The sequence below is a fragment of the Ammospiza nelsoni genome, chromosome 15 (genome assembly GCF_027579445.1).
Source record: "Ammospiza nelsoni isolate bAmmNel1 chromosome 15, bAmmNel1.pri, whole genome shotgun sequence".
NCBI lineage: Eukaryota > Metazoa > Chordata > Aves > Passeriformes > Passerellidae > Ammospiza > Ammospiza nelsoni.
The window spans coordinates 11,515,003-11,539,578 of record NC_080647.1 but is presented as its reverse complement, the minus strand read 5'-3'; the positions used below and the strand labels follow the sequence as shown (position 1 = coordinate 11,539,578).

The 24,576-nt window shown below is 41.3% G+C and overlaps 2 protein-coding genes across 6 annotated transcripts in view; one reads left to right on the top strand and one right to left on the bottom strand.

Annotated features, from left to right (window-relative positions):
- ACSL4 (acyl-CoA synthetase long chain family member 4) overlaps nucleotides 1–9,831 on the top strand; it is a 38,201-nt gene extending 28,370 nt beyond the window's left edge. For all 4 annotated transcript variants that reach the window (XM_059482712.1, XM_059482711.1, XM_059482715.1 and 1 more), the window contains 7 exons: nucleotides 1,285–1,424; nucleotides 1,870–2,042; nucleotides 2,249–2,323; nucleotides 2,551–2,742; nucleotides 3,254–3,368; nucleotides 4,018–4,175; nucleotides 5,955–9,831. In XM_059482712.1, the coding sequence (XP_059338695.1) occupies nucleotides 1,285–1,424; nucleotides 1,870–2,042; nucleotides 2,249–2,323; nucleotides 2,551–2,742; nucleotides 3,254–3,368; nucleotides 4,018–4,175; nucleotides 5,955–6,112 (1,011 nt within the window). In that variant the 3' untranslated portion in view covers nucleotides 6,113–9,831. The remainder of the gene's footprint in view (nucleotides 1–1,284; nucleotides 1,425–1,869; nucleotides 2,043–2,248; nucleotides 2,324–2,550; nucleotides 2,743–3,253; nucleotides 3,369–4,017; nucleotides 4,176–5,954) is intronic.
- A 3,806-nt stretch (nucleotides 9,832–13,637) lies between these two features.
- NXT2 (nuclear transport factor 2 like export factor 2) overlaps nucleotides 13,638–24,576 on the bottom strand; it is a 52,412-nt gene continuing 41,473 nt past the window's right edge. Inside the window, exons 1-4 of one of the 2 annotated variants that reach the window (XM_059482825.1) lie at nucleotides 21,367–21,409; nucleotides 19,382–19,468; nucleotides 18,129–18,273; nucleotides 13,638–17,236 (exon numbers count right to left, since the gene is read on the bottom strand). In XM_059482825.1, coding sequence (XP_059338808.1) covers nucleotides 17,058–17,236; nucleotides 18,129–18,273; nucleotides 19,382–19,468; nucleotides 21,367–21,381 — 426 coding nt within the window. In that variant the 5' untranslated portion in view covers nucleotides 21,382–21,409 and the 3' untranslated portion in view covers nucleotides 13,638–17,057. Of the gene's footprint in view, nucleotides 17,237–18,128; nucleotides 18,274–19,381; nucleotides 19,469–21,366; nucleotides 21,410–24,576 lie in introns of those variants that run through there. The other variant, XM_059482826.1, reaches the window with a different exon arrangement.

Here is a 24,576-nt window from a genome sequence, read left to right as displayed (position 1 = left end):
AACTCCTTTTGCAGAGGGACAAGCAGGGTGGTGCTGGCCAAGAGGGAATCCACTGTAAAAACAGGGATATTTGGCTCAGTCACAGACTCAGCATGTCAAAATAACACTGAGCTGAGTCTCTCTGCTGTTCTCAGGGCTGGCAGGCCAGGCTGAGCCTTCTCTCACAGGAAAGATCAGGAGGCTGGAACTCCTCCTGCTTCTGCAGGTTCCACTGCTCTGGGAGTGACCAGGCTCCTGCACTCCCCAAGGCTGTGGTGCTATCCAGGCCAAGGTGCCAAGGCCCTCCCCACATGTGCTGCCATCACAGGTGCTGCTTTTAGCATCCTGTCACATCTGTGGCTCATAAAACTGGTAGCACTGGGTGTGCCACATGGTGGTGGGGAGTGAGTGGGAGGATGTAATCTAATTTAGGAATACTGAGTTTTGGTTGGATCTGGTTGTTCTGCAACATCTTAGAATAGCCAAGAGTTTTAAAATGAATAAGTCACTTGCATTCTTTTGTTTTATAAAATCATAAGTAAATGAAGAGGCTTGGTCATCATCAGAGAGTGACAATAAGTATGTCTGAGAACTCCAACACTTTAGAAAATATTCATTTAAATGTATTACATGGAGAGAAGTCACATAAATACTTCAAAACATTGTGCTCCAAAACCAACTTGAAGGAGCCAATCTTTAAACTTCTATTAAATACTTCACCGGCCTGAGCAATGTTTTAGGTTCTGTGTATTTGGGTGACCATAAGCTTATTATTTTAATGGAAATTAATCTTTGGTCTGGTGACAGAATTGTGGTGGATTTTTGTCAGATAATCAGAATTACTGCAGCCATGTTTCTCTGAAAGTTGAAGAGCTCTCTTGGAACAGGAAATGGTGCAATGAATTCTTAGTTCACTCCCTTGCATTTAACAATTGCTGTGGGTAAAGTACAGCATCAGCACTTCCAAGCAGGACACACCATGAGGGGAATATACCAACCTTTAGCAAAGACATTGAGTTAAACTTGAATTTAAAATTTTCTAAATCAGTTTGTCACAGTTGAAGTACAGGTTCAGGTGTAAAGAGCTCCAAGCTGCACTGGTCTATAAATTGGCTCATTGATCATGTTAAAAGCATTGCATTTAAGCACTGCCTAACCCCATCATATAAAGATTTCACTCTTGTTATCCATTTTAAAGGAAGGATAATTGAGAGGGTGGAGGGGAGGGGAGTTTACTTGGGATTTAATTTACACATGCTGGTCTGTCTCATGTGGTAATTTTCCTCTTTTTTAAACTGTTTTTAGGAAATAATGGACAGAATTTACAAAAATGTCATGAGTAAAGTTCAAGAGATGAACTACATTCAGAGAACTCTGTTCAAGATAGGCTATGACTACAAATTGGAACAAATCAAGAGGGGATATGATGCACCTCTGTGTAACATGTAAGTAGCATTCTTGGGCCAAGGGTGTGTTTTCCCTTGGGATCTGTTAGGACAGTGTAAAAGAATGATCCTCTGAGCTATCAGACACTCCTCATCTGCCATGCAAATAACATCTAATGAGTAACTGACCTAGTCCCAGTTCTTACTGGAAACAGCTGAGATGTTTCATGGTAATGACTAATCTTCCAAGCAGCTGCCTGGTTAATTTTCATTGCATTGCTTTTTTTTTTAATGATAAAACTGGAATGTTTGTTAAGCTACAGGAACTCTGCCTCCTCAAGTGTTACACAAGAGGCAATGGGTTTGATTAGCCCTGCTGTCTACTAAAATCTGGGGAAAAGTTAATTTTTGAGGCGTTCCAGATCGGAAGGGAGGAAGAAGGTTTGTCTCTTCTTACAAGAATGGCCAAGTGAATAATTTTTAATGCTTTTTGCCTTCTTTCCAGACTATTGTTTAAAAAAGTCAAGGCCCTGCTGGGAGGGAATGTCCGAATGATGCTTTCTGGAGGAGCACCACTCTCACCTCAGACACAGAGATTCATGAACATCTGTTTCTGCTGTCCTGTTGGGCAAGGCTATGGACTGACAGAAACCTGTGGAGCTGGAACCATTACAGAAGGTAGTTAAACACCTGTGGAAATACAGAAGTGCAGAAATAGATATGGATGGGTGTTTGGTGATTCTTAATTTTTTTTTAAAAAGTCAAAATACAGCTATAATAGTACAGTTGTAGTTCTGCAGTAAAGTAACTTGAGATAAGATACACCCTATTCATATTTCAAATAACAAAAAAATCTTGTTTTTCTTTCTTGTTTTCTCCCTAAGTTGCTGATTACAGCACTGGCAGAGTTGGAGCTCCTCTTATTTGTTGTGAAATAAAACTGAGAGACTGGCAAGAAGGTGAGAGTAGTAATTGTTCTGATTTCAGAGTAATTAATTCAGCCTCTGCCTAGCTGGTATCTTTGCCAATATGTTTAGCTAGGTGTAACATATGAAGAAATTACTCTTTATCTTTGATAATAGTCATCAGCTAGTGTGCTTTAACTCCAAACTGAAGTTTCAAAATATTTTCTTGGCAGAAAGATATATAAGGTGTAAATAATTGCTTGGGACTGTGTTGTTTTCAGGAGGCTATACTAATAAAGACAAGCCTAATCCTAGAGGTGAAATTATAATTGGTGGCCCCAACGTCTCCATGGGATATTTTAAAAATGAAGAGAAGACAACAGAAGAGTTTACTGTTGATGAGAATGGCCAGAGATGGTTCTGTACAGGAGATATTGGGGAATTTCATCCTGATGGGTGTCTGCAGATCATAGGTGGGTCTCAGTTTTTGATACCTTAATCTGTTACAAAGTATTGACTAACCATAATTATAAACATGTTATTAATACTGTTGGCTTTGCCTGGGCTAATCTACTTAAGGTTACCTATTTACAGAATCAGTGTAAAACACATTTCTGGAAGTCCTCATAGCTGGAGTAAAATTTTGGAAGTGATGCCATTTCCTGTGACATTTTCATCATCTAAATTTAGCACATGGACTTTAAAGAAAAAATACAAGATTAACTTTTGGATTCATTACAAAGTTTTAAAATCAGAGTCCTTTCCTACAATCTGTGTGACGAGAAGTGTAGTACTATAACACTTTATACAGAAATCTATAAATTTGGCAGCTTTTAGCTGCTTTAAAACTTGTCCATTAACATCTGGCATAGCACAAAATACATAGGTGGTATGTATGGAAGTGAGTGTGTGGAAATGCTCAAGTTTAAATGAAAAAAGGTTTTCTAACAAGGTTTTCTTTTTTTCCCTTCCCCTGCGTCCTAGATCGTAAGAAGGACTTGGTAAAGCTCCAAGCAGGAGAATATGTATCTCTGGGCAAAGTAGAGGCAGCACTGAAGAACTGCCCATTGATTGACAATATCTGTGCTTATGCCAAAAGGTAGGAGAGGTATTAATTTAAAAATTCTGCTTAGAGTAAACATGAAGTACAGGCTCTGATCCAACCCTCTCCATCAGAGTACCAGTTACTAATATGTCTGAAGAAGCACAGCTTTCCAGATTCCCTAAAAGCTGAAGAAATTACCTGTTTTTCTGTTGGCATTTCTCCTATCCAGATATGCCTCTGTTCCATCCCATCCCTTCCTTAAACAAGTATATATCATTATATGTGGTTATATTTAACATGTGTTCTGGCTGTCAGAATCCCAGTGAAAAGTTAATCTGGCCACATTGCACCTGATGCAAAGCTTTCCAGTGAGTTTTGGAAATAGTCCCAGTATATTCCCCTCTCCCCTGTGTGAGAGGGAGCTGTAGAGAAGTGGTTAAACCCCAGGTCTAGCTGGGCAGCTAAACTGAGACGTGCATGAATGAAATGACAGCAAAGCCTCATTCTGATCAAACCTGATGTTGTAAACCAGCTTAAAATATCTTCTTGATAAACCTTCAGATGTGAAGACTTAATGCACAAGAAGGGTTCTGTATGGTGGAATAACCTGGGCATTTGTGGGTCCAGCAGCAGGTAATTTACACCCTGAAATGAAAGTCTTGACTGAACCTTTTTTCCTTCCTTCTCTTGTCTTTCTGTGTAGTGACCAGTCCTATGTGATCAGTTTTGTGGTCCCTAACCAGAAGAAGCTGACAGCCTTGGCTGAGCAGAAGGGCATCAGTGGGAGCTGGGTGGACATTTGTAACAATCCTACAATGGAAGCAGAAATACTGCGAGAGATTAAAGAAGTGGCAAACAAGAGTGAGTACCAAGCACACCCTGCTGCCCATGGGGCTTACCCAGCAAAAACTGCATTATCCTCACTAACTGCTCCTCCTCCTGCCAGCTCCTCTGTATCTGCCAAAACTTAATGGTTTATTGAGGCAAAGACCACACAAAATTGTTCCATATTATCCCAGGAATTTACATAATACTGGTTGTATTGATTACTATATTACTTGTATTTTTTACAAATTATCTGAAGGTTTTTTCCATCTTAATTCTGGAGACAAGTTTCTTGTCTAATATGGTTAAAATAAGGCCAAAAAGAGCCATTAATTAGAAGAAAAGTTGCAAGGCATTTGCTGGCAAGGAAACTGGTTAAGCAAGAGACTTCAAAGCATTTTTTCCCCATACAACTTTGTTCCCTACAGCTTTGAACAGCCATGATCCTTGTGGTTGTAGAGGCTTAAAAGCCTGCTGCTCCTTGCTGTGGTACTGAAGAATCAAACGTTTTTACAGGACAAAAAATATGAACAAATTCAGTAGGAAAGTCTCTAAAGCATTGGCACCTCATACAAGGAAGCAGTAAAAGCTGCACTTAAGCACATGCTAAGCACTTTGTCTTGAACAGAGAGGAGAATCTGCCTTCTGAAAATGGGAAAACAACAAGAAAGGCACTGTTAAGTCTTACCTTGAAAAAAATTAAATCAATCCATATGCTTAAGGCTTAGGTTTAAACACTTTAATCCCTTGGTTTTTTATCATGAATTGGGCAAATTACTATCCATATAGCTTTGTATACTTAAACCCTTTGCTTATATATTCTTTCTGCCTTCTAGATAGTAATCTGCTATTGAGATACATCTTAATTATGTGAAACTTTTTTCAAAACTATTTTAAAGAGGTAGTTCTACGTTCTTAGCAGAGCATGATGCACCTTCATCATGAGCAGGCACACATGTGAGTGTTGTGCATCAGCACATGCTGATAGCAGCTGAAGTTAGAAAGGCAGAGGAGCTGCTGGGTGCCGCTGCTGCTGCCCCCCAGAGGCTCTGCTGGAATTCAGCTACAAGTCCATGGCTGTGGATCCCATTCCCAGCCTGCCTGCAGGAGCTGGTAGCAAACTCCATGTGGTACTGGGCACATGCAGCAGCTCCCTGTGCTGTTCCTGCTGCTCCTGCCCTTCCCTCCTTCCCTTTCTCCCCCCTCTTGGGCTATTACCTGTGCAAGAGAGAAGCAGCCTTGGTTACAGTGAGGCTGTGTATGTGCCAAGCCACTGCTTCCAGCTGAAGGGAAAGTAAGTGGCTAATGTAACAAAAATACAAAGAAGTCCCTTTGTTTTGAACTCTAAACAGACTTTTAGGAATGAAAAAATATAGGAAAGAAACATTCAACCAGGCAAAGTGTAGAAGTACTCCATTATAATTGAAATATGAAGCATGTCCTGCTGCTCTGAGTTAACTGGTTATTCCATTCCTGTAACAAAGACAGAACTGTAGATTTCAGTGTGTGCTTTTCTGGCAGTAGTCTCAGAGCTTCAGGCTACTCAGTCATTTGTTTCAAGCTTTAGAGTTTGCATTGTCACATCCAATACAAGCTCTAAACACAGAGTGTATAAGAGTATTTGCACAGTAACCAGCACTCAGTGTTGGGACAGGATGAAATTTGCCTGTGGCCCTTGTGTAAGGTTATTTCATTAAGTAGGACAGCATGTTATACAAGCTACAGGGTGCTGACCAGATTTTTAGGGAACATGAATTAGTATTTCATTTGGCCTTGTAATCACAGTTGTGCTTTTCTTTGTTCTTGTCCCCTCAGTGAAATTAGAAAGATTTGAAATACCCATCAAGGTCCGGCTGAGCCCTGAGCCGTGGACCCCTGAGACTGGGCTGGTGACAGATGCTTTCAAGCTGAAAAGGAAAGAACTGAAAAACCATTACCTCAATGACATTGAAAGAATGTATGGAGGCAAATGAACAGCTCAGCTGACCTGGCAGCTGTGCAGGTGGCTCCTTCTCATGCCTCAGTTTTGGATGTCTGCACTGTAGATATCACACATTCAAAAAAGACACCAAATGGACAACTGTTTCTGTAGCTGCTATCAAGTAAACCAGAATATCTTAGACTCCAAATTGTTAATTGTTAGCAGATTAGACACTGATGGTCTTCATAGTTTTGTGTGATCATCTCCAGTTTTGAGACAGACATCATTATGTGAAATAGTGTGACCAGGTAATTGTAGTGTTTCTCTAGCATATTCAGACTGCTTACTCTACTTCTCTTTAACTCATGCTGAAGACTATATTTCAAAGAGGAAAAAATAATGTAATTGTGATGACTCTTCTGTCATAATAAGACACTTGTAATAAGATATTTCCCTCTAGCAAGGAGGGAAAAGGAATATCTAGTGTCTACCCTTCTCCATTTAAAAACAAAACCAAGACAACAGCAGTAGTCAAGAACTTGCTAGAGATCACTAATAACACACTGCTTGAAAATGGATGGATTCTTCTGCACATCAGTATCTTGAATATTTACAGTGCCTACAAAAGAACAGACAGTACACTTACTGAAATAAAGGTGAACTGAAGAGCTTTCTAAAAACAAGTTATAAGAAATTTCACTCAAGAGCATTGAATTAACTATTTCAACTTCCAACTCACCAAACAGGTTTTTACTTGCCACTGCATTTTAATTCAAGCAGAGCTTTCCACTGGACACAGAGTGTAAAAGAAAACAAAGACTTGCACAACTCTTGGGATGCTGATGAGAAATCAGTGCCTGAATGTAGAACTTGCATCTGGACTGGCAAACAGCTGTGAAACTGATGGGCAGTGGTCTCTAAACAGACTTGAAACTCAGAGTTTTTAGAAGTGTTTTGGTGGGTTTTTTTGAGAGGTGGTTGATGTTTTTAAGGCAATGATTCTCTAGACCTTCACCAACATGTGAGTACTGGTTACCTGGGTGTAACTTAGAGGATCAGGTTTTAAATGCCTGCATTCCTTTATGGAAGGTATTTCTGTTCACCTTTTAACTGTGCTAAGCATGACAAGGCAACCAGAAACCAACAGGGCTTTCCCTGTCTAGTCTTGTTTTACTTACAGAAAAGTAGTCTCTGGCCAGGGAATCTTTGTTTCCTGAAAACTTGTAAAAAGGGACAAATCACTCTACAGAAATTCACAGAGTTCATAGAAATGTTCTCTTATTAACTGGAAGTCACAGATGTGAAGAAGGAGGAAGATGTAATTTAATAATAGTTCATCATTTTGTGTGCCGAATCCTGTACTGTGTCTTCTTTTGAATTGTAACTGAGCTCCTGCATCCCTGTCAGCTCTTCACACTTGAACCATAAGTGCTGTAAAAAGTGCAGGCTCTTGATACTGTTCTACTTTGCACTTTCTTAATCGTTTTATATATGTTGCTTACATTTTGTACAGCTGTGGCCCTCAACTGCTCTATATTGCAAATTCATTTGAAAGTATTTATAGATTTCTATTCATAACATTTGTGTTGTGTATATGATGGTTAAAAAAAACTATTTGGTATTGTCACTGTACAGAAAGTAAAAGATTTTGTACATTGCTTCTCTTGAACACAAGAGCTTGCAATTTCAAGAGAAATTTTTCTTTTTCTGCATGTATATGTATTTTTATTTTCCAGTTAAAATAGACTTTGTCAAAAATAAACAATGCCTCTACACTCCTCAAGTAAAGCATCCCTTTTCCTGGGGACCAACTTCAAACTTCACCATGCACAATTTTCTCTGGCTAGTGCAGAACACTGCCTGCTGGCCTCCTAAGAACCCCAAGGGGAAAGAGAGAAAGAAAATCTGGTATATAAAGGTGATGGTATCCAGTTGTGCATGGAACTACATGAGCCACTAAAGGAAATAGCTTTTATAATTTTTTTTTTTTTTTTTTAAGATAGACACAGTTGTTTTTTCACAACAGGGAATATATCCTATAGCAGTAGCAGCTTTTAAAATTACTTGGTCCTGGAGCCATGGTACCAATTTTTCCATGTTTTAAAACTGGTCTCTATTTAGTAGCCTTTAGTCAGCCTATTAGCATCACAAAAGTGAAATACATGTAAGAAAGATACTTACACTTGAGTCTGTCAGCAGGTTCTAAGACTATATTTTTTAAGCCATGAATGTATTTATATGAAATGTATTTTATCTTCTGTGTCTTGGTTGACTGAGGATTGCTATTTTCAAAATATATGTACACACATAACACAATGTTAACATTTCAAAAGTGGAATACAACTTAAATGGTTCAACAAGTTTGTGTTTTTGAAGATCTTTGTATTGTTCCTGTTCTGTGCCTCACATTCTGTCTAAAACTGAATCTACCTTACAAAGCAGCAGCAAAGGGTTTATACTTCAGGTAATGAAAACCCAGCCTCCAGCAGGCCTGGTATTTTTTGTAAGGAATGAACTAGAGCTGGATGTACTGCAAAAGACAATTTGCTACATCATCAGCTTTTCAAGCACCTTTGGGGAAGGATTACATCAGGCTGCCTTCAAATGTGGGGATTGTTTGCAAATACCTTGCAGTTGGGCAAGAACTTTATCCTTCATTTTAATGAATCCTAAATCCTTTTTGTGACAGAGCTTGTGGAGAAGAAACAATGAGCAAGAATGTTTAATTTTTGCCATTAAAAATAAGGAACTAGGATGCAGATGAAGAGATAGTAAATAACTTCAAAATCACTCTGTGATAGTTACAGATGCTGTTTATCTTGTGGTGGGCTGAAAGAACACACACCATGGGACTGAAATGTGAGGGAGAGGTTCATGTACTGGTGAGGGTTCCAGAAGTTCTTCAGAAAGCAGGTTAAGAATTTTAAATTATCCTTGTAAGACTGAAGAAATAAGTTCAAAGAGAAACAAAATGCAGTTTGGGCATATCTGGTGTAAGACTGGATTTAGGCTCTCTACCTCCAAAGCCATGGTCTGTCTGGAGAAAGCCAGAGTGTAACTAGCACAGCAGGGCACTGGGGAGCTTCAGCTGTGAAGGGAGATTGTTGTTTAGCTGGCCTGAGGAGGAATGGCATGTGCCACAGATGATTAACCTGCAACTCCATGCACAAGGCACAAAGGGCTGGCCCAGGGAAAGAGAAAGAACAGGGTCTAAGCTTGCACAGTGCAATGGATAATTTGGCATTTTAAAATAAACATGGGATTTTAACCAATTCCTTACTAGATACTGAACTAGTGAAGTCTTCAGAGTCTCAGAGTCAATGAAAGTTCACCAAGAGAACAGCCTTGGCACAGACCCATTGGTGGGGCTGGCAGGGACACTGCCTGTAACAGGCAGATGTCAAGTGGCTTGAAAGGGAAAAAACCCCCAAAAACTAAACGGGGAGAGGATGGAGTTACTCCCTCAGGAGCAGGTGAGGTGGTGTTTAACCCCCCATGCAGTCACAGTGCCCTTGCCAACACTCAGAGCATGACCTGCAGGGCACTGCCTGCCAGCTCCCCAGCACAAACTGCAATTCCAGCACACTGGCAGGCTGTAAAAGGTACAAGGTACAGAACACCGTTCACAATGTGGGTCACTCATTTTCACTAGGAAAAAAAAGACCATATCTACCACATCTCAGAACAAGTTTCAAATAACTGTTGTATTCTAACAATAAGAGTGTTGTTCTGCAATTACATGCAAAACAAGAAATAAATTCTCATTATGTATTTGGTTTTGTTGGGGTTTTTGTTTGTTTGTACCTTGGCTTTGTTAGGTTTTGGTTATTTTTGTCTGTAGTGGGGTTTCTTTTCAGTCATACTGAGCCTACCCCAAGGCTAAGCTCTATTTACATGACAGTGAAGCAATTTCCTTTTTGAAGGGTGAAATTAACACTCTCAAATATTAAAAATAATAAATCTCGTGGGTTTTTTTGCATAAGATGGTACAAAGGTAATCTACAAAATGCAAAAATGCAATCAGCAAAACTTGCAGTCACTGGCTACATGGAATTGCAAACACTACACAGAGTAAAACTCTGTGTGAACGTATGTGCATTAATAAAACAGATTTCCAGTTAACTCTGCTATTAGTGATTGCTTTATGACAGGAGTGCATCAGCCATGGAGGACCAGGGCTGACTGTATTAAATACACATTTATACTCAGCCTGTCATTTTCACACCATTTATTTGAATGAGTTCTGACAGAAATGGGGTAATGTTTGCACTATTGCTTTGCTGCTGGATGCTGTAATAGGTTGAATCTTGTTGCACTTTTACTGGGAAGAGACACATTTTGAAGAAAATTAAATCATTTTAGATTGATAAAGTGCTCAAATGAAGCTGATTATCACAGATAATTTATCCAAAATTGTCTTTGGTTGGAAGCATGTAGCCTTGACATTAGACCAGTGCTAATTAATTTGGACAAACAGAGCTCTGGCCACACTGTCTGATCCTCACAGACTTCAACTGCACTTTTAAAGCAAAAAATAACTAAAGCACCAAAACAAACAAAAAATGAAACCAAAAATACGCCACAAACTGTTGAGTTTTCCCCTTGTTCTCCCATTTTGAAACACCAATAACCTGGTTGATGATGAACACTCCCAGAGATGCCAGAGGTCACTACATGTTTGTCACACCTGCTTATTTCTGCGTTTACCCTCACCTGTGTCCAAGTACAGAAGTTTGCCCATCACCTCTGTGTCATCCCTGTATTTCTGAGCATCCAGACCCTGAGCAGGAATGCCCATCTCTCCAAGACATGACCTCCTATCAATTTAAATGCTAAAACAAGAAGGTGTCATTTAGGTTTTACTTTTTTAAAACACAGAAAAGACACCTCAATTTGAAACAGTTTTGGACTACTACTAACAGGTGAATTGAAATCATTACTTCAGTTCACATGTTGTTCCAGCCCTGGGAGTTCTTTCTAGGGTTTTTTATTGTTTTAAACAAGGAACTCAAACTTTCCTACCAGATATAAATCAGCCTATTACTGTGCTCCCCAGGGAGTGAGCATGAAGAATGGATCACTGTTCTCTATAGGTGCCTGCCCTACTTTACTTTCTGCCTTTTGAGTTGCAGCAATACAATCTCTCCCAGTGAGCCCATTTCTATGGCATTTAATCAAGGTCATTAAACCAGGGCCCCTCTGCCCCCACGTTCAAAACTAAACAGAACACCAACCTCACCCCCCTACACAGCTTATGGAAATTCCTTCCCAAAGCCTTTACTTCATCCCAGAACCTGATTGCTTTTTATGTAATGGGACAGCTCTCACCTTGGGACTTTTTTTTCTTTTTGTGTTGCTACAGAAACATTCCATTTACTAGGGTTCCTTCTGAAGCAACTTTAAAAGAGAAGCATTATGGAAAATCAACCAATGTTCTTTCAATCCTTAACTCAGCATTGCACGCTTACCTAATGCTGTTTACATAGAAAACCCCAAGTTAATACTATGGCATTTTGCCTTTTCAGATGGGTACTCATTCTGGTCTGCTGTTAAAATACAGCTTTTCCTCCAAAAACAATGAAAGGAAGGTGGAATAGACCACAGTTATCAGCCCCAGGCATCTTCTGGAAAGAAGCAAAGAAACTGCACAAGATGAAAACTACTCTAAATGCTGGCAAGGTTGTGAATCTAACATATGCAACTGCCACACTCACCTCTATGAATAATGACAATTGAAATTAGAGTTACCAGATAAACAACCCGGGAGCAGGGAAAAATTCAAGACCCTTAGAGCATTCATAGGATTTCAAAAAACCCCTAACTATGGACAGAGACCTTTGAAAGGGGGGAAAAAGCATGAAGAAAACTCACCTGTCTGTGGCCTCACAACCCTCTCCCAGTCCAGCCACAGTGGGAACCACCCAGAACTCACCTGGTAACATTCAGTTCTTCCCAGGCCTTTCTGATTAAGGAAACGAGCCTCTGTAGCTGATTACCAGCTTAATGACCCCAATTAATTCTGCCCTGGGCATCAGACCAGCACAGCTGTTGCTGCTCAAGCTCCAATTCCCCAGCACTGGTCCCTCCAAACTTCCTCCCTTTTCTCTGCTGTGTGCCCTCAACAGCAAAGCTGCTCTGGGAGCCTGCCCAGGGCCTTTGCTGTTGACCTGCTCTCGTTTTTCAGCTGGGTGCTGGATGATGTTCTCCTGCAGGAGAGTTTGGATTAGATACCAGGAAGAAATTCATCACTGTGAGGGTGGTGAGGCCCTGGCACAGGCTGGCCAGGGGAGCTGTGGGTGTCCCATCCCTGGTGTTCAAGGCCAGGTTGGATGGACTCGGAGCAATCTTGTCTAGTGGAAGGTGTCCCTGCTCATGACAATGGGTTGGAAGGAGATGAGCTTTAAGGTCCCTTCCAACCCAAACCATTCTGTGATTCTGTGACTACAGCCAGCTCTTTCCTGCCTTTATTTGGGCAGACCTGCATTTTCCTTGGTTGGAAAATCCACAAGGATGCAAACCCACTGGGCTTTGGGACCTAAAACAGGCTGCAAGACAAAAATCAGGCACTGCAATCCAACAGAATTTTGTCATCACCAGGATATTCTAAGGCACTTGTGTTACTGATGCAGGGCAAAATGGTCACTTAGTGCCTGTAATCTATTCAGTCACAAAGTGTAGCAAGATAGATTTATTTATATTATTAAACCCAGTCTTCTGAAGGAGCAAGCCCAGCTATCAATGCCCTACCTTTCTGCAGTTAGGAACAAAAAAGAAAAGCTCACTTTTCTAGGAAGACTTTAATTCTTTTCTTCGGCCCAGTAGCAATTTTGAAAGAGCAGTTTCTGGATCCACTTTCAATACATCTACAAAAACATCTTCTGGTCTGAGCTGATTTATTTTTCCCAGCACTCATAAATCTTTACCCTGCATCAGAGCCTTATTCAGGATCATTACCAAGGGCAACTGCCTGCAAAGCCTCACTGAAATCTATACCCTCAAACACAGCAAGGACTTTCCAGTATATTTGGTAGTTTCCAGAATACATTTCTAGAACAATTTCAGTTTCCATGCAACTGTTGACCTTGCATGAGCATCTTCATCTTTGCAGTGTCAGCATTTAAAAGCTGTTGTCTACACTGAGCAAGTGTGCATCAGTAATTTCATTTCTAAACAGCAAAATAGTGAATAAATTACTGGAATTATCACAAAAAGCATTTCTCCTTTCAGTGTTTCATTTCTTCTTAAAGAAACAGCAGAAGCACAACATGTTCTCAGTGAAAATATTTACAACCCAAGGATCTGGCTCAAATTTTGTTTGACTTCATCCAGGTATGTGTTGGAGAACAGTCTAAACTTTAGTAAATCTTAGATGGACATGTTAATGTGACATAGTTGCTTTGGGCAGCTCAACATTTACTGCCTGAGAGTGCTTTTGGCCAGGCATTTGCCACAGGGTTATTCCAGACACATTTTCCCCTGACAGAGCTGCCAGCCTGTTCTGCAGTGTCCCAGCACCACTCAGCAACAATCAGAACTCAGACCTACAACACAAGTAGTAAAGATAAGGAAGCCACAAGTTATTTCTTGTACTTTTAATATCATAAGAACAAGCTATGAAAATTTCTAGTAATAATAATAATAAAAGAAAAAAAAAGGTAGAGTAACTGGTAGGTTTGGGGTTTTTTGGTGCTTTTTTTTTTCTTGCTTGTTTTTTTTGTTTGGTTGTTTCTTTCAGTTTTGAAAATTATTCTTACAAGAGGTCTCAAACAATTTCATAAACTTACAAAATATATTCAAGTGTGGAAAGTTATTTTACTGATAAAACAGCATTTCTTTATAATGTGCTTTTCTCCAGACAGGTTAAGGAAGCACAGGCATATCAGAACAAACCATTCATAGCATCAGTACAAATCCCTTTTCTCCAACATAGGCATTTGAAATCCATTGAACTGTAGTATGCCAAACAAACAAAGCAACAGAAAAGCAGTGACTGCTATAGACAATACAGGGAACATACAAAAAGATCTCTCAAGTCTTCAGTTGCTACAATCTCATAGTGGAAGTGCTTAGCTCTTCAGCTGGCTTTGTTTCACTGACTGGCTGTACAGGAGTAATTTGGTCTCAAACGAAAAAATGGAAGCATTAACTCCAGTTCAGTGTTTGGAACACAAACATATTCGTTTCATAGATGCCCATTGAAAATTTTGGGTATTGCAGGAGAGTCACCAATGGTCACACCAAACCAGCTGGATGGGTTTGTACAGAATTAAATGAAAGCATTTTTGTGTTTTCTGCTAATTTCAGCACAGAATATTAACAAGCAGCACAGAGCTAGCAACAAAGAGATATTTTTGTTTGTGCCATTAGTTACTCCATTGTAAAACCACCACTTGACTCTAAGAGCTACAATCTCACTTGGTATAATAAACAAAAAATATTTTGCAAACCAGCATTTTCAGTTCTAAAGAGCAAGAGCTAATTATAGTAGTACTGAATCACCCAAGTGATCCTGACTGAAGATGATGGAAACAGGCAGGAGTAACTGGCACCTCTCCCTGGCCTGAAGCAATTGTGTTCTAGTGCATTTCCCTACAAAACTCCTGGGTATGCACACCAAGCCTTACTCTCCTACTCCATCTACAGATCTTACTAAGTAGGACTTTTAACTGGGTTTGTCCAGCTAGGCCAGTTAGTTATCTTCCTCAGTCATGTTCCAGGTAGTGGTGGGCGTTTTTGTTTGGTCAGTTTTTTTCAATATTAATTGAAAAAGTCAGATTTAAAAGCAGTTTGCATTTAAATAGCATGAAAATAATTGAGAATAACCTTTGATTGATTGAAACATTGCCTCATATATTTTGAATCTCCCAGTCTGCCTAGAAAAAGCTTAAAAATTATTATACAAATTCAAACCTGGATAAAAATATCCAATAAGTATTTATTCACAGCACAAGCTTATCAGGTACTGATAAGTGTGTGTTCTGGTGACTGCCTTCAAAGTCCAACAAGCCAATGCCACAGCTGCACCCATTGCTGCATTTGAAAAGGCAAAACCTGTTTTGTGTATGCAAAGCAGATCTGTAACACCACTTACACAATCAACAGCAAGTTAAACAGCCAGTAGAATACACCACACCAGTGTCACAGCTCAACAATGCTGTACCAGTTACAGGCATGCTCAGGTTATGTTTTCTTCTCAATCTTCTAGAGGAAATACAAATATATGAACATCACATATTCTCTTAAGAACAAACAGTAATTAAATAGAATGATCCTTTCTTCACTACATACAGAAATAACAATGTATTTACAATATTTACAGTTTTCAAAAATTCTTGCACTATTCTGCAGGAATTCAAATTCTTCAGCCTGAAAAATAGGTACACAATAGTTCTGATCATAAACAGCCTCAGGTTTATGAGACAGGTTACTAATTCTAACTTACTGGTGTACAGACTAGAGGGCCTGAAAAGGAAATAAAGCCACTCATTTCAGCTAAACATCCCATTGTTTGTGGGATTACATGGCAAACTACAGATGCTTTATGTTTTACCCAAGTGAGATATTGCTCATTTTCACAGTTTTCTCCATTCAAGTCACTGAACAAGTGAGCTGCAGTTGTAACTGCTTGCAGACTGCTCTTGTCATTGAAACATAGGCTATGATGAGTTACAAGCTCCCCTCCTGTACTTTCAGTTACAAGCAAGGGTATACTCAGGGATACAGCTACAGCTATACAGCTACATTTTGGGTTTGTTTTTTTGTTTACTTAGCTTAAAACAGAAACACACCAGTTTAAAACAAAGCTGCTGATACTCAGATTTGCTATTAAGTTCCAAAGGTGGACTCTCTTAACTTACAGTCTTGAAAAGTATTTCAAAGCAGCTGGAAGCTTTAAACTACAAATTGAAAGCAAAACACACAAACCCCCCCAGATAATCAATAATTAAAGGCAATTTTTAAAAAGAACATGAAAAAATACAGTAAAAATCTGCATGAGAGGAAGATAGTGTTAGTGGTGCAGAGCTGCTGTTCTCAATTGAAAATAATGCAAGCACCTGTTCTGAGTAACAGTACTGATGAGAAAAATTGAAGGCTTCACAGTAATGCACACTTTCAGTGCCACTTTTTAACTACAATGTTTCTTGAAAAGACAGAAAGGATTCAAAACTTGCAGACTTAATATGAGAAAAATAATCCAAACCTCATAGCAACAGAATGCAGAACTAAAGCCAACAGAAATCATGTATGTGACCTATTTCTAGGCCATGATAAGACTGCAAAAGACAAACAATCAGTTTGAAGCCCTTCACGTGCATGTGAAGAGTTATTGGCACAGGAGCTCCGAATCATTCAGCATGCCCTACATTTGAATCCATGGAATTAACAACCAAAGTCTGGGAAACTCAGACTGAAAGGAAACCCAAAGATATATGGTCCTTTGGCATCAGAGAAGGTAAACATTACCTTTCCAATGGATTGAGAGATTACAAACTTAGGAGCTGCATTTGCTCCTTTCACTAACAGTAGAAACCACAGCAATCCTTCCCAGCCTCTCACAACTGGGAGTAGGGAGCTTTCAAAATTACATCTTCATGCCACAAGCATCTTCTTCAAAAGAGAGAAGATGATACTGTAAAAACAGATCTTTTCAAGTTGAAAAAAATTACGTTTGGTCAGAATTGTACATGAATAGGATTCTGTGTTCAAACAGAACGGTTTGAGCACTCAGCAGTGGCAGCACAGCTGCATGTAAGGCATTTTAGGAATGATTCGAATACAGCTCACTGCCTTCAGCACTTGACTAAATTCAACTAACACGAGCAACCTCTCACATTTTATTACTACAGCCGTGGTCACTGGAATCAACCCCGAAACATCCGCAGCCCGTCCGTAACATCAGATGCAACACAAAGAGCGCGCGCAGTCCCCGTGGAACAGCTGCCTGCACAGTGGAGTGGTGGTGCCAGAGGGGAGAGGTCACTGCCGTGCCAGCCCTGCTAACTGGCCCAGTCCTGGAAGCGGAAGCAGTCCCCGGCGATCTTCCACACGGTGTTGGTGGGGGTGGCCTGTGCTGTCAGCAGGAAGTTCTGATTGAAGTAGCGCTGCTTATCCCCATCAAATTTGACAGTCCCACTTGTCACCACGAGGACTGTTGTCTGGCCTTGAGTAGCTTGCTCTTCACAAGGAGGTATGAAATGATGAAGAAAACAACTCAAACAAAGACTAGCAGGTAAAGAGGCAGGAAATGCACACAGAAGCTTGGTTCAAGTGTGGTTACACTGCGCCAGGCTAACAGCTGGGTACAGGCAGGGGAGTGCAGCTCTGGTGCAGCGTTCCTACACAGACAGCGGTGCGTTCACCAACACGGCTCGGCAATGGCTTTGCCACTTTCATCTCCTGCTCTTCATTTTAGAGCACTGACAAACACCTCCATTTGTGCTTAGAGTGAGCTCTCATTACTCCAGATATACACACAGAGATATTTAGCAACTTGCATATACTTTTCCCCCCCATTATTAGAAATGGTATCTTTTTCACAGCAGAGCAAAGCAAGTGTGTTTGACCACAGGCTTTTCCCTCACTTATATTCCCAAAATGTCCATTAGAAGCCATTTATTAACTTCTCAATTATGAGACTGAGTTTAGGAGTTGTTAATCAGAAATCTAAAGAACTTAACACCTATTCTAGATGTAAAGAAACCAAAGTACACACAGGTTAATAACCATTTGTTCACATGATACTGCAGGTCAGTACAAGAGGCCACCATAGGGGTCTCCCAAGCACAACAGAACCTGGTAAGCCAGACTTTTTCCATACATGAAAATAGATCACATCTGAATATGATCTAAACAAAAAAAGTCCTTAAAGTATTTTCCCAGACATGAAAAAAAGTGTATAATTGCTGCATCTCTTGATTTGTGCTTTATTTAAGCACAACTTGACATTTCAACCCTTGGTATTTTCTCTAAGCTTATTCCAAAGGAATTATTAAGCCCTATAATAACTGCTCACTTTCAATAGTTAAAAAGAATGAAAAAGAACTAAATAAATTATAATACAACCTTACCGTGAACAGGCTGGCAGTCCAACACATTAACCTGGAATTCACTTGATGGCAACATTTCAAAAAACTTATTTAGTTCTTCTTGCCCAGACACTGCATTTCCATTCCAAACTAATGTTGCTTTGTCCAAATACAGTCTGGTTAAAGCCTGAGTGATTATGAAAATACACATTTAGGGAAAATATGTAAGCATATAATGAACAACATACAAAACTTACACTGTGAATTACTGATTTCTTCTGTTAGTTTGACAGATAAAATGCTTTCCTGAAACAGTAGCTCCTTTTAACAACCAGTGCTCCTGACCAAGAATTAAAACTAACACATTTTCCTTTCTGAGTAGCACAGTGACTCATAGCTCAAATACTGATAACATCCCTTTAACAAAGGTAATGACAGAACTGAGGTGGTTGCTAACAAAAGGACAGTGCTACTTTCCACTGTAAATTTATCACCGATTTTCTTTTTTTTTCTTCTGAGAGGGAAAGTGTCCACACAACACTGTTTAGGTCAGGAAATTATAATTATTATAATTTCAGGTTAAAAAAAAAAAAAAAAGGTGAACAAGAGCAGGAACAGGTGAAACCTGAAGAGCACAGCAGCAAACCAGAACTTCCCAAATGTTTCATAAGCTGTCAGAGCTGAGTAACTGCCCAACTCTCCTCCAAGGTGTTGACACACCCCACTCATGTGTGCAGTAACATGGGACTGCTGGTACTTTCACACACTGAATTGCAACTACAGCACATTTAAAATTCCAAACATTGGTCTCCAAGGCTCTTTTGGTGAACATTTGTCACATGGTACCCCATCAGTGTGCTCCAGGAACACTTGCAGAGCAAACACAGCTGTACTGCTTCAGCTTCAGGCACTCAGAAAAACCCCAGAACCAAAAGTGGTAACTGCTAATGGAAGAGGTTTGGGGGGAAAAAAAAGCTAAATCCTGACCTCAAGGGGAAATAAAGCAAGTTCTGCTGCCCTGGACTGAGCAAATCCTGCAGCTGCAGACACAGCTGCACACCAGGTGAACCAGGGCCATGAGAAGTCTAAGGCACTGCTGAGCAGCCCCTTTTCCAGCAAGGCTGCACAGGAGACAAAATGCTCTGCAGGGGCTGAGGAGCAGCTGCCCTGCTCTGCCACGGCCAGTGCAGCCCATGGTCACCATGCTCAGGTGCTTTGTGTGTAATGACAGCCAGAAATGACAGCAAACAACCAGTGCCAGGACAGTTTTAACTATTGTCAAAACAGCTACATACCCTTCTCCTCTTGTCCATTGTCTCATAGTAAATATTGACAAATTCATCTGCAGCTCTACAAGCTTGATCCACATAGGTTTTGAAATCCTGGAAGGAAGAATTCAGATCAAATTTTAGTTATGCAATCCAATGATTGACTCAATTTCTCCTGCAAGTCACTTTGACTTCAAATCATGTTGAATTTATTCTAAGCTCCTTTTCTACTTGCAGAAGTACCAGCTGTTAGGTTGTCAGGTGACAGTTTCAGCATTAGTTTTGAATGCTGATATAGTTATTACATTTAAATTACAAATATTTACATTGAAAATGTAAATACAGGTAGTGTGGCCACACAATTATTCAAGGAAAACAGTTGTTGCTGTGATGGCTGTTCTGAAATGAAGTTAAAGAATAAGATTTATTCAGATACTTCTGAGAATTAGCAAGAACCCCATCACACTGCCATCCTAATCTCATTTTTAACACACCTTTATCTACAGAAATATAAAGTACAGTAAGAGAGAGAACACCAACATCTGGCTGTATTCCTTCTAGAAGGGATCAGTGCTGTACCCACAGGTCAAAGCCAAACACTTCTCCTCACCCTCATCATTCTCCTCACACCTCTCCACTTGCATTCACCCCCAGGTAACAGCCTTTGTGGTCCCACCACTGCACTGGGATCTCACTGGGTTATTGGCTCAGTTTGTGCATCTGTTACAGACCCTGAACTGGGACATCCTGGAAAGCAGATCCTGAATTTCCTGCCCATACATCCATACATTGCATTTGATTCTCTTATCAATTGTTTAAAATGCTTTTATTTATCACTGTCCTATTTCAGTATTATACTCCCAGTATCTGCAACTCAACCAGTGCTGAGCAATTTCACTGCTTGCATTTTCTTGGCTGCTTTCACTGAATATTCTCCAGAACCACCAGGAATCCCTCCAGGATTGACACAAGAAAACTCCACTCTGAACAGAAGCCAAGGCCTAGCAAACAATCCCCGTTTATCCAACAAAGCCAATCAAGTTTCTGTGCACTCTCCTCTCCCCCTGCACGGACACAAACTGCTCCTCCCCTCCCTGCCCAGCAGCTCCCAGACTCACAGGCCACTGCCCGTCCCACAAGTGCCCAGAGAGGCTCTGGGGGTCAGAGCTGTCCCGGAGCAGTGACTGCAGCTCTGGGCAGTGACAGCAGGGCCCGGGAGCCGCCAGCAGCTCTCCCAAACCTCCCCTGCAGTTCCCCTCACACACAGTGGCCGTGAGAGGGCACTGCAGGGGTGCCAGAGTCTGGAACCAGCCCTTGGGGTACCTGCAAGAGAACTCTAACAGCAATTCAGCTCTGTCGGTTTTGCAAGTTTTACAGCCATAACGAACAAAGTTTTAAACTCTGTGGACAGTTCAGGCTAGAATAAACTTCTGGAGGTCACCTAGTCCCTTTTCAAAGCAGAGCTGGCCCCAGAGGCCGATCCACTTTCCGGGCTAACTCTGACAGCCGAGTCCTCTTCCTGCCTCCTGCCACGTGCGGACATCTCCGAGCATGGGGACGGGTTCCAACCATCTCACCCAGAAACCCTCCTTGCCAGCTTCTAACAGGAAAGCCATAATTGAAAAATCCAACCAACAACCAGCCCCAAATCAACTTCTCCAAGCCTCTGGGGCCAACTCCAAGTTTTCCAACGCATCCGGCCATGCCGAGGGCCTCACCGAGCTCCCCTCTGCCCCAAGGGCCCTGTAGGAACACGCTGAGGCCGCCCCGCACGGGCCCCGCGCAGCCCCGGGACCTGGGGAGGCGGGAGCGGCCCCTGCCCGCAGCCCGTGCTGAGGCGCTGCCGCCCTGCCCTGCCCGCTCCGTGTCCCACGGCGCCGGGACGCTGCCGGCGGCCTCCCCGCGCTCCCACGGCCGCCCTGTGGCCCGCAGCACCCTCCCGAGGCGGACGCCCCGCGCTCCCCGGCCCCGGGCCGCCGTTCCCGGCTCTTCCCGGCCCGGCCCGGACTCACCACGGACGCGGCCATGGGGCGGCGAGGCGGGAGGGCGCCGGAAGTGCTCTGCTCCGCCGCTTCCGGCCGCGCGTCCCTCGCCCAAAGCGTTCCGCCGCGAGGCCCTGCCGAGCGTTCCGCCCGGCGAGCATTCCCTCCGCCATGGACACTCCCGAGCTTTCACTGCAGGGCTGGGAACGGCCCGGAGAGCTGGAGCCGGGAAAGGAACCGAAATTGTCATCACCAGTAAACAGCGAATAGTGCTATGTATTCCCCTATCTGTGTGGAGTAATTCTTAGAAATGACTGCTTTAGAACTTCAGTCAAAATTACTCAAAAAACACAAAAATATCTTACTGAAGTCCTTCTTATCCTTAACATCCTCATCTTAACATCCTTAACATCCTCACCTTAACATCCTCACCTTAACATCCTTAACATCCTCACCTTAACATCCTTAACATCCTCATCTTACTGAAGTAAGGATGTCTCAAGATTTCAAAAATGTGTTCAGCCATCTGGGTTAGGCCATATTTTCTTCTGTTTGCAGCCATTGATTAAAATAAGTTAACATTCATAACAAAGCACTGAATAATTTTAGAATCACGGACAAAATGCATAGATTTTATTGTCAGTGATTTGATCCTGGGCAAGGAATGCCCACTGAATGAAAATGGAATTCAGCCTGCAGTAAGGTGAAGATTGCCATCCTCCCACAGAACCCTCATGTGACAGTGATGCACTTTTGTATTAAGGCCCATGCAGAAATGAACACTGCCTGCATCTCAGCCAGGCCCCTTTTCAAATGAACCTTGCTCTGTGTCACTGCAAACTGTGACATTTGGGGCATGAGCTCAGTAATGAAGTGTCTCCTAAGACAAGGGAAGCAACTGACACTGGGCAATTGCAGACTTTGATTAATGGGATTCTTGTGAAACTGGATCGTGACTCAGTGTTTGCCTGAGCAAGAACTCAATGAAAACTCAGATATTTGATCTGTTGATTTTAATGAGAACTGGGAGTAGATCTCAGATGTTTGACTTACAGGGTGGATAAAAATTAATGCTAAAGCTGAATTTGGGATTTACTAAACTGCAGTGGACTCAAGAAGCCAATTTTGGCCAGTTCCCAGCATAGAAGGAGGACCTGGGCAGAAGCTGTGCTTGTTACAGTCCCATGGGGACTCTCAAATGTGGCCACTGCACCTCGAATTTCTGCCATACCAGAACTGGAGGAATGCAGTGACTCTTGTGCTGATAAATGCCTCCCTTGTTTTTTAAAGAAAAACAGGACTTGGTATATATTGTACTGGGAATTGTATCCAGTGGGATATGCTGAGATAAGTACAAATAACTGTTCCATTTTACTCCATTCAAAGCAGTCCCAAGTGGAGATAAATGTTCAGAACAGGTCAGTTCAAAGTGTCACCACATTTGCTTGTTAAAGAAATGTTAAAATCCTCTTCCTTTCATTAGGTAATGATGCATTATTTGACCTCTAGAGAAAATCTGACCATGTGTATGTAAAAGATAAGGCCTGCTAAACATATTTATGGGATTTTTTCCCCTCCAGTATCTTCCCCATTTCAAAAAAGAGACATCCTTTGAGAATAGGCAAATTTAAAGTAAATTTTCATTAATTTTCTTTTCTTAAATGAATAATTATGGATCAGCTACAGATGGAGCACTAAGTGCTGCACATGCTAGATTTATCAGAACTTCTGTGCAGAGCTCACTCACATGAGAGAGGTCTGCAGGGCTGCAACTGGAGTTTCTGTGCTCTGAAATTGTCAGCTCAGCTCAGCTTGTGGCATATTCTGAGCTCAGTCTGGGTTTAGCTCAGGCCTGAATGCTGGGCCCTGGCAGGTAGCCCACAACAATTAAAACTGCTTTGTGGGAGCTCTTAACATCAATCAAATGCTAATAATATTTCTCCAGGCCAAATGTACCCGTGACCTTTTAAGGAATCATTTTCCAGTTCAGAACAATTTGCTTCCAGCTGGAAGTAAAGAGTTTTGTCATTTGCTTTCCTTTACAAATGGGAGAGTTAGGAGAATCCTGTATGATTATTGAGGACATGCTGGCAGATGTTTTACTTCTGTTCCTGAGTACACCAAACTTGTCTGAGCCTCTGACCTGTGGTTCTGTGCTCAGCTGATCTGGCACAGCAGCTCTGCAGCAGAAAGAGCAGCACACCTTTCTTTTGGACTATTACCACTGTGCTTTTACTGTGGTACCAATGTTCCCTAAAACATCAGGAATCCAACAGCCAACGGTGAAAAAAAATGGCAAAATCTCACTAACTCTAGTGGAAGCCAGACCTGGCCTTTGGTTTGTTTACTTTGGCTAATTAGGGAATAAACAAAGTTTCTTCAAAATGTACCTTTAGCCTTTCCATCAGTTCCACAGCCCCAGTGCTCAAGCTCCAGTTTTAGGAAATATCTTGGCTAAATGTCAAACAATTCCATCAGCTCTTTGAAGGCAAATATTAGACAGAGATTGCATCTGAAATAATTACCCAAGCACCATCCAATTAACCTACTTGGCTAAAAGGTGATGCACAAATCAATAGTTTGCAACAGAGGCACTGTGTTTCAGATCAAATTTATCAATAAGCATCAGAGTAATTTCAAATTACAGACAAATACAGGCAAAGTTAAAATTCAAGCAGTTTAAATACCAAATGTATTGCAACTTAAAAGAGCTCTTTTAGGCAGGATAGTCTCCAGGTACAATTTCAACATATCATTGATTTTATTGAACTATTTTGTCTCTTTTCTAAAATAAAAACAATTATTGTCATTTTGGGAGAACTCACAAAACAGGTGCAAGTTCCCCAGTTGGTCCTTAGCTGGCTGATAACTGAAACTGTGCACTGGATTTCCCCTTGGCACAGTGATTGGAATAGACCTGACTACTGGGAATTTTTCTGTTTGCTTTTCACAACCACTTTTCTCCTCCTTCACCTTCTAACCTTGTACATGTGGAATGAGATGGAACAACAGGAGACCCAGCTCAGAGCCCAGAGGATAAATTTTAGCATCAGAGGGGTTGCTGCTATTTTCTACCAACCATAAGCAAAGTTTCTTGTTCACAAGCCTTTTAGCAGGAAGGGACATCAGGGAATGAAAATAAGCTGTACAAAATGAGCTGATTCTCATCTTTCTTTTGCTTCATAGTATCAACATACCTCCAATCAAATTTACTGCAGAAAGCCATACCACTTCCAGTGG